General features: G+C 34.9%; 3 protein-coding genes across 5 annotated transcripts; all 3 read right to left on the minus strand.

The window, feature by feature from the left end:
- Positions 1-1,340: 1,340 nt before the first annotated feature.
- LOC103483158 (uncharacterized) lies at positions 1,341-3,072 on the minus strand. Its single transcript, XM_008439629.3, has 2 exons — positions 2,396-3,072; positions 1,341-1,920 (listed from the first exon to the last, which is right to left on the minus strand). The coding sequence occupies exons 1-2, from the start codon at positions 2,833-2,835 to the stop codon at positions 1,452-1,454; spliced, it is 909 nt and encodes a 302-aa protein (XP_008437851.2). The 5' UTR covers positions 2,836-3,072; the 3' UTR covers positions 1,341-1,451.
- Positions 3,073-4,496: 1,424 nt separating this feature from the next.
- On the minus strand, positions 4,497-5,510 carry LOC103483160 (uncharacterized). The gene has a single exon (XM_008439631.3). It carries the CDS (start codon positions 5,508-5,510, stop codon positions 4,647-4,649), a length of 864 nt encoding a protein of 287 aa, XP_008437853.2. The 3' UTR covers positions 4,497-4,646.
- Positions 5,511-5,691: 181 nt separating this feature from the next.
- Positions 5,692-8,847, minus strand: LOC103483159 (uncharacterized). 3 transcript variants are annotated; one of them, XR_007821534.1, is made up of 5 exons: positions 8,487-8,834; positions 8,155-8,415; positions 6,839-6,998; positions 6,274-6,597; positions 5,692-6,127 (listed from the first exon to the last, which is right to left on the minus strand). XR_007821534.1 is itself a non-coding variant. In XM_008439630.3 (4 exons), the coding sequence occupies exons 1-4, from the start codon at positions 8,691-8,693 to the stop codon at positions 6,419-6,421; spliced, it is 807 nt and encodes a 268-aa protein (XP_008437852.1). In that variant the 5' UTR covers positions 8,694-8,847; the 3' UTR covers positions 5,692-6,418. The 3 variants fall into 3 exon arrangements, 1 of the variants encoding a protein (XP_008437852.1); XR_007821535.1 differs by having other exon boundaries at positions 5,692-6,161; positions 8,487-8,799; XM_008439630.3 differs by having other exon boundaries at positions 5,692-6,597; positions 8,487-8,847.
- Positions 8,848-9,373: the final 526 nt, after the last annotated feature.

The raw sequence follows: 9,373 nt of genomic DNA on the forward strand, positions 1-9,373 counted from the left end.
TTCTTCTCACCCATATCAAGCAATCCAAATACTGTCAAAAACACTCCTTGTTTTTGTTTCTCCTAAAAAATTAACACATATATCAAATTTCTATAATATTTTGAGATATGGACGTTTAAGTTGACATCAATCAATTTTTTAAAACGACCACGTTAATATCATATATTTGGTCTTTAATGTCCATAAGTTGTTTAAGTTATATGTTAACTTTTTAAGTGTTGAAGATTGACATTAAGTGTGATTTTGTGAATGAGGTTTCTTATTTATTTTCTACTTAAAGTCATCTCTAGAGTTGTCCAACAAAACAAAAAAAGGTCAACTCTCCTTAATGATTTTGAATCGTTGATTATAATTAAAAAAAAATAATATGTTTTGTTTTCATGGAACTATGTTTTCGAATCAATGCTAAAATGTGGAATAAGAACAAATAATAGTTGTTTTTTGATGAGGTGGGTATCGTTATCTTTAATGGGTTATTGGTGATCTTCTAAAGATTAGTAGATTTTTTTAATAATTAAATTTAAATATAATACTTTTGGGAATCACTTATATTTTCTTTATAAAAAAAAGTGGAGTTATTAATTAGGTGTAAAAATGATATGAAGGGAGTATTTTGATTTCTTTCCCTTGAAGAAAATAAAGAATCATATTTCTTTTTAGGAGGGAACATAGAGAACATTAGGGAACGTCCTTTTGTGTCACAAAGAGATCCTAATATAATGTTTTTCCATATATAATTATTTGCCCATAAAATTCAATAAAGGAATCTATATATTAGGTTTGTTATTGGGAGTACAAAAATATTAGTTTTTTTTTCCAAACACGATTGGTGAGTAAAGAAAATAATACATATCAATTATTAATATGTTTTTCTATAATTTTTGTGTACTTTTACCTCGTATAAATATTTTAGAAGAAAAAGGTAAAGGTATAGAGCTTGAACTATTTACATCAAGATAAAGTACGTATTGTCACCCTCACTTATGCTCGATTAAAAAATATATGTCTCGTAATAGTCAAATGGTCTATTTTAAAAACAATCCTATCTATAGCTATCTCATTATTATTAATTTTAATTTTCACTTGAATAATTTTTAAACAAAGCTACCACTATAATTTTTTCAAAAAATAAATAGATTTAAAATCAATATTATATAATTTTATACAAAATCTAGAGTTTTTGAAGAATTGAGTGAATTAGTGATGAAAACAAATAATTAGGTTGAGAAATGTGGGGTTTTTTTTTTTTTTTTTTTGCAAGATTTGTATATATTTATTTTATTTTATTTTATTCTTTTAATTTTTTTTTATTTTCAATAAATTAACTTATATTTTTTAAAAGAAATTTCTTATAATATATATTTTATTAATGGTTACATAAATATCGATACAACCCTTAAATGGCTTATTTCATATAATAATAACATAGTACTACTTCTCTCCGTCCAACCTCACTGACGCTTGGGCTTGTAGCTCTTCTGGCCGTCAACAATGGCTCCATCACCATCCACCGCATCGGGGAACGCGAGATGCAGGCCAGGATCACGGTGGTTGCACGACGAGTCGAACAGAAGAGAATTGTTTACACTCTGAAAATTACTGTTCATAAATGCGGTTATCGGCGGTTCCTTCTTCTTTGTCTCCGTTTTCTTATCTTCATGTCCATATCCATGGACATCGCCGACGTCTTCTGTTTCGTTCTTTTTTAAGGTTTCTCCGCCCAAATGATAGCCAGTGGATGACTTGTTTATTTCCATGACGGCGCCAACGTTATGTCCTTTGAGTTTTATAACCTCCGGCTTCTGCTTCTTTTGGTGTGACTTGCTGGAGCCGTACTCGCCCGACGACCGGTTTGACTTCGATGGCTTCTCAATGGTCTTGTTGTATACAATGCCTTTGGTCTCCACCTCCGGTTGAACCCTGATATTGACCATATGAATCATTAATAAAAGTTTCTTAAAAGTTTCAGAAAAGCAGCGAAACTTTTTAATATAAAAGTGTGATAAGTAATATGAAATAAAAATTTGAATTTATAAACGTTGTTTTAAGTCATACATACCGTTCTAAATCTTGATTTTTGTATAAATTTTCTAAAGAACTTACACTACCCTAAGGATAGTTTTGAAATATTCACTGGGTTTGGAGTTAATATTGCAAAATGGGGGAAGTATAGAGATTTTTCTGAAGAGCATTCGTTATAATTTAGTCATAGATTTTTTAACAAATATGAAAGTGTTTTAGTATAATGGCTACATGTGAAATGGAACCTTGGTCAATAAGTCAAAGTCAGTTAATTGGCCTAACAATTGACAAGAGTTGAATAAATATACATTTCCAAAAGTGAGCTTAACGACGAAAAGACAAATATATTTAATTGAGAATTAAGTTAATATACCTGGGTTGAGCCGTCGTCCCGTTCCCGGTAAACACTTGGTTACGTGGCAGAGCAAGAGGAGAAAGCGGCGGCGTCTTTGCTCGCCGGGACTTGGCCGGCGACAGAGGTGGGGTTGTTTCCCCATTCCTCCTCTCAAAATATTTATCTCTAACCGAATCCGGAGGCGACATTGTGGCCTTCGCCGCCGGCGATCTGTCCAAACGTGTGCCAGAATCTCCATATTTTGGTGATGCAAATGGTGACGTGGCTTTCTTCGGTGGAGAAGAAAGCGGGCGAGGGGATTCTCTCCGAGGAGAAGCCGGGGCGGGCGTAGTGATGGTCGTAGCAAACGGCAGAATTTGATACCTGGGTTCGACAGCAGGCTGTGCTGCGGCGGGAACTGGCGGCGGCACCGCAGGAAGACGTTGCCGTGCACGGCCAAAGCGAGGAAGATTTGCCATAATAGTTTTGTAGCAAAGCAAATGAAAAAATTGAAAATAGAAAGAAGAGATATATTGAAAAGGCTTATGTGTTGGCAATTTATTTATAACCTGGAAATTGAAAATTATGAGAGAAGTTCATATGATTCTCTAAAAATAAATATAATTCTCAAAATTTCTTTAATGTTAACATGTGGTACACAAAAAAAATTGAAAGAAAAGAATCTAATCTTACTTATTTGTTTAAGAATGATATATATTAAAATTAAATTGCAAATTTAGTGCGAAAATCAGAATCCAGTCTTATAATTTAGGAAAATCAACATAAATGACAATAGATACGAATAAAAATATATAATAATTTAGAATTTAATGCATGTGTTTTTTGGTAAAAAGAAAGGCATAGAAAATGAGAATAAAAAAAATCTTGTGGTTAAAGATTAATAAATGATTAAAGTTGCCCTACATTTATTAGACCAAGGAATAATTTGATCTATTCTTTAAGCAACATGCATTGCAAGTCATCACTAGCAAATAAAACACAGCCAAAATAACACTTAAAAAAAATCGTTTTTATTTTAATTTTGTCACATAAATTAGGTAATGATCAAAATTAAAGGACTTATTATAGAAGTATTATATATAAAACTATAGGGGATTTTAAGGCCATTATTATGAATAATTACACCTAATTGTGGATTCCATCACTTTAATTTTTTAGGGAATCTCATTCTCATGATTTTTTTTATTTTATATGTGACTCATATCCAAGTTTTTAATTATATACATCAAAATATATTTTCACTGTCAATGCAAAATTTAAAGCATTTTAGTCTTGTCGTGGAAGGTGATGATTTGATATCTTATTTTAAGTTTTGTGATATTGTAAGATGCTTGACATTTCTGTACTATTGAGCATTCTATATCGTCGTCCTTCCAAGGACATAACACTGAAGTTTTGGATGCTCTTTTAAAACATGAGTTTTATAAATTTTCGCATTGATGATATTTGCTTTTTAACTTTTTTTTTGTCATGATTAAGAATTTCACACTTCGTTATTTTTGTTATACAAATATTCCTATGAAACAAAGTATACATTTTTTATGACATTGGATATTGTAATTTCAAACATTTTATAAGTTCGAATCTATTTTAGTCCCTAAACTTTTAAAATATTTATTTTGTTTTTTTGAACTTTTGAAAAAGACTTACTTTGGTTCATATAGTTAGAATTCTGTTGAATTGAATGATGACGTAACTTACATATTTGGATGATTAGGCTCTAGATCATTCACCCTATTAATTAAATTGATAAATAATAAAAAAAAAAACTATTGCTAATTTATTCCATAAATCCTTTACGACCAAAAAACATAATCAAATAAACCCAAATTAAGAGTCAATTCTGTTTTTCTTCCTCGAAAACTTATAAAAAAAGCACATAAACAAATGACAAAAAAATTCGTAAATGACGAAATGCATAAACACATGAGTTGAGAAAAGGCTACTATAATAAAGATCAAAATCTCAAAGACAATTCTCTTTTAGTTATCCGATAGAATATCAATTCATCGCCTAATTTTTAATTAAAAATTAAAACCCTAAATAAATCCGTTACCAAAATATGTGTTTTTTAATAGTAAAATGAAAAAAAATAAATTTTTTAGGGAGCAACACAAGATTTAAACCTAAATCTTATTTAGTCCCTAAATATTAATAATTATTACGAATTTATTTGAAAGACATCAATCCCGAAAAGTGGGAGAAGTTTTGATCATCGACAATGGGAACCCAAATTCAAAGCATTAACAATTCATATAAATATAAAGCTTTAGAAATCATAAGCGATTCCCCTCTCTTCCTCCACAGTGGCTGCTTCATCCTTCTTGCCGGAGAAATCAAGATGCAGCCCCGGATCACGGCTATTGCAAGACGAATTATACATAACTGAATTGTTCACTTCTTGGAAATTGCTGTTCGTGATTGGCGTCATCGGAAATTCGGTTTCTCTGCGACTTTTCTCCTCGTCATTTTCTTGTTGGACGCCGGTTTCTGTTTCGATCTTCCTCGTGACTTCTCCGCCTGAACTCTTAACGGAGAATTGGTTAATTTTCATTACCGCGCCAATGTTATCTCCTGCGAGGTCTATAGCCTTCGCCTGTAGGCTCGGCGGCGGCATACCGGATACGTACTCTACCTGCGGATCCGACTTCTTGAGCGGACCTGTTTTCTGCTCCACCTCCGGCTTGATAGCGGATGGAATCGTCGTCACATCTGAAGATTTGGGTAGAACCAGAGTGGAAAGTAATGGCGTCGTTGGCTTGAGAGGTTCTTGATACGAATTAGGGCTAATAGAATTCCTTGGTTCAGCAGATTTGCGTGGAGGGGACACTGGCGGTGATCGTGCGGGTTTCAGCGGAGGGCTGGCCTCTGGTATGACGGTAGCTTCATATTTTGGCGACGCAGCGGGGGGAGAAATGCGAGGACTAGGAGTAGGTTCTCCTGGAGTGGAAGATGGGGGCGCAGCCGCCACTGGCGGGGGGGTGGGTTCAAAAAGTTGTAGAGTTTGGATGGTTGGAGCCAATGGCAGAATCTCCGGCTCTGGTTCTTGAACAGACCGTGCGGCAGCCGGAGCGAGGCGGGGGACTGAGGAAAGACGTTGCCATCTCCGACCATAGCGCGGAAGATTGGCCATCAGGAATCAAGAAAATATAAATACAGAAATAGAAAGTTTGAGAATGGAATGATGACAGTGATCATTGAAGCTTTGTATATGCAATTATTTATAGTTGGAGAATGGAACCAGTGGATCTGTAAGAGAAAGCGTGAAGCAGAAAGTGATGGAGAATTCATAGAGAAGAAGAAGGGATTCTGAATGAAGGGAAACAAGAAAGCAATCATAGTAAAAGACAGAAAACTTGAAATGCTTCTTTGAATAACAATTACACAAATACTATATGAAGAAAAGGGTGAAAAACAAGGGAAGGGAAAGCATCCTCTTTGGATGTTACTACCATTGCTAACATCATTACCTTTTGAAATATGTAAACATGGAAGAAATCACAGTGACTCTACTGGACAGACTTCCTTCTGAATCTGAATAAACATTGTTCGTTGATAAAAGTGAGGGAAGAAGGAGATGCTTCTGTTCCCTAGACAGCACTTTCTTCTGTGTGGTAGCTTGATTGCGCCAACCGACTGCAGGGTTGGGGCTGGTCCTTATTTAGTTTGGGCAGGCCAAGTGGTTGATTTGAGTTGGGATGACGATACAAACATAGTCTCACGTCAGTTTGAAGTACATGGTACTTGAATCTGCAGTATTTCTCTGTACTAGTGAGACTGCAGACTTTAAAAATGAACAAGTTGAAACATAGAGCTATACCGGGAGATGGTTAAAAAATGGCATAGATTGAAACGTAATTCTTATCGACTTCAAGTTCTTGAGTAACAAGTCATACCTGAAGGGAAGAAGAATTGCAAGAGGCAAGAATTGGAAGATGGGAAAGTTGGAAGAAAAGGTCCAGACATGTACAGACTTAAGACAGAGAGAGACCCCAGACCATAAGGAAAAGGGGAGGAAGTTTACATAGAAGTATCATTAAATCAAGGCCATTTTGTGAATTCAAAAACTTTGAAGACAATGTCAATTCCAGTGGGAATCTGCCATATAAAAAGTATGACATTCAATGCATTCAGCGCAATGTGAAGGTTTCTGGCTGTCTCATTTCCCTTCTGCATTGCAGGTACAAGAGCAGCTGCCAGAGCCCAGAGAACGGTAATCCCTACTCATCGACAACAACATAAAAGCAAAATGCATATCAGATCGCAGTTACCTACATAGAAATAGATCCTCCCATTTCATAGTTTGCCAGAAACTTATTTTTGCAATGTTATCAACAGTTGATATCAGACTAAAGTACCAAAGTAGAGGGATCTGATTGGAATTGAATGCAATGGCATCACATTCATTTGATAGGTCAACTTCTAAAAGAAAGCATTCAGATGCAAAAGCTTTTGTTTTACCTGCTCCTGCAAACAAATGAGGGCCAGGGAAAAGCTTTCCTGTTCTAAACCAGGTATTTACGCCTCCACCAATCGCTTCCAAAACTCCGAATCCTAATAATATGGAACCAGCATTGAAGTGCCTATCTCTGAAGGACCCTTTGATCAACTCTTTCCTCTCCTGAACTTCAAAAACCAATGGCATCAGATATGTTCGGTAAGCATTCACCATACAGATTTGTCTATTTCTATTTTGATTCTAGAATTATCAGGACAAAGGGATCTGTCCCATTCTAAGAAAAAGAAAAGAACCAATCAAATTAGTCAGCTCTTAAGAGTTAGATTCCACCCACTTTTTTTTTTTTTTTTTGGGCCTATATGGATACTGGGCTTATTTATATAGCTATGATCTTTCTTTTTCACACACTTAAGGCCTTAACAATCACTAACAAGGGAGGACCACCTCCTTGTCTTCCTTCCAACAATCTTCCAAAGAGAACTTAACCACATGCCAGTTTTGTTCTCCACTTATGGTTGAACTTTCATTAATCTTATTCCACAAAATAATAATAAAATAACGAAGCCCTCTTCCTACAAACAATCAGCCATCCCTAATCTTTACCACTTGAAGAGTTTACTTTTATTTGAGTTGACTCGTTCACTCAATAGAATAAAACTCAAATATAGATGACATTGAGCAGCTGAGATACAGAGGGTGACTCCTTTTCTCTCATTTGTTACTTTTTAAGGATTTTTATTTTATTCTTGGTAAGGAATTGAAATGGAAATATAGATAATGTTGCAAAATACTTTTGTTTCCTAAATTTCATGAAAGCAACAATTTAGCCTCTAAACTATTTATAACAATTTAGTCTTGGACAAAATTCATAGACTAAAATAAACGGTCCATTACGTCCTCTGTATTATTTTCTTAGAAATTAACTTCATGCAGTGTTCTATAGTATCAGTGTTTCCTATGCCCATTAGAGTAATGGGACATGGCTCTAATCAATCCCACCATTTTCTTCTTGGAATGCTAATAAAAGTTTAGTTATTGGAAGCTAAACATCTCTTATATCTACACAGGAAGGTTTATGTCTTTTCTATTGCCGAAATCTCCATTCTTTTTGCTCTTCCCTAGACCCTCCTAAAAAAACTCCCTTCAACAGAAACTATTCAAATTCTTTCTGCAATAATCAATCGCATACCCTGTCTGAGGAAAACACTTGTGCCTTGTCTTTAATTTTTTGGGATAGACCCTAAACCTATATGTATCACAAACACCATCTAAACTTGCCCATAATTCAGATTTAGATTAGGTTAAGAAGACATTATACCTCTGTGAGCTGCTGAATCTTCAATTCAGTGGGAGATGGAGGTGCTTCAACTGGCTTCCCATCTGGGGTTACAGCCGCAGGAGCCACTTGCTTCTTCAACTCATTAATTTCATTCTGAATTGTCCTGACTCGCCGCCATTGCCATCCCAAATAGCCAGCCCAGAGAGTGTAGACAAAAAGACCACCCATAACAAGAGGGTGAATAAGGGCAAATGACCTTCCTTCCAAAATCCCAAATTCCCCTCCAACAGCAAGAGCATCCTGAAACCAATGAAATCGAATTCGAGAATTGCACAAACTAAAGCAGCAAATAAGATTAATTAGAAACCGACCTGTGGATGAAGGAAGAAAGGCAATGTGAGAGCGGTGAGGGGAATGGTATAAGGTTTGAGATTATGAACAGTCTGAATGAATAAATTGTTCGAGCATTTGGGGTTTTGAGATAAGACCAAATTCGTTGGAATGGAGGGAATGGGAAGCTTTGATGAAGAAATGGGAGTTTTGTGGGGAAGTTTTGGAAGACTGAGAGTAATGGCCATCCTCTGATTCTTCTGGTGGAAACAGAGAGATGGGCGATGATGGAAGAAGAAGAAGAATAAGAGGAAGAGAAACGATAAGGTTTGTAATTTGGTGATGAAATGGCATTGGCTAATTTTGCTTTTGCTTTAGCCTACAAAGTGGACCCCTTTTTACCTCCTTTTGCCTTTTTCTTTAGACTTCTAGTTTATATGCTAAGTTTAATGTTCCTTTTTAATTCAACAAACGTGGAGAAATTGTAACCTTCAGTTCGACTTACAAACAAATATGTTTTATAAACAGTCAAAGTCCCCTAAACTTTGCTTATCGTCTCTAAATTGTTCTTATTATTTTAAAAAGATGCAATGTGAATGTTTTGACTTTCATAAACATTTAAATAGGTAGGTGTCACGATACTCTAACATGAAATTTTTAATTGTTCTAAGGTATTGTCATATTGTTTTAGGTCTTTGTTTGTTTTTCAGGATTTTAAAAGAATTTTTATTCAAAGAGTTCGAAACTTGCATGAATCGTCAAGGTACGTTGCAATTTTTTTAGAAAGTGAATTTAGGCTACACATGTCTCAATCTAATTATATTTGCATTTGTTTTTTCAATATCTATAACAATTTATGTTGTTATATATATGTGATAAAAATTCAACCCTATGATTTTGAAATGGTTTCAACTCAATCTCTACTTTT

The sequence above is a fragment of the Cucumis melo genome, chromosome 6, assembly GCF_025177605.1.
Source record: "Cucumis melo cultivar AY chromosome 6, USDA_Cmelo_AY_1.0, whole genome shotgun sequence".
Classification (NCBI taxonomy): Eukaryota; Viridiplantae; Streptophyta; class Magnoliopsida; order Cucurbitales; family Cucurbitaceae; genus Cucumis; species Cucumis melo.

Coding starts and splice junctions, on each gene's coding strand:
- LOC103483158 (XM_008439629.3), bottom strand. CDS start 2,835: ATGGCAAATCTTCCTCGCTTTGGCCGTGCACGGCAACGTCTTCCTGCG. Junction 1,921..2,395: donor GGGACGACGGCTCAACCCAG/GTATATTAACTT, acceptor GGTCAATATCAG/GGTTCAACCGGAGGTGGAGA.
- LOC103483159 (XM_008439630.3), bottom strand. CDS start 8,693: ATGGCCATTACTCTCAGTCTTCCAAAACTTCCCCACAAAACTCCCATT. Junction 8,416..8,486: donor CTTTCTTCCTTCATCCACAG/GTCGGTTTCTAA, acceptor CATTGGTTTCAG/GATGCTCTTGCTGTTGGAGG. Junction 6,999..8,154: donor AGATTCAGCAGCTCACAGAG/GTATAATGTCTT, acceptor TTTGAAGTTCAG/GAGAGGAAAGAGTTGATCAA.
- LOC103483160 (XM_008439631.3), bottom strand. CDS start 5,510: ATGGCCAATCTTCCGCGCTATGGTCGGAGATGGCAACGTCTTTCCTCA.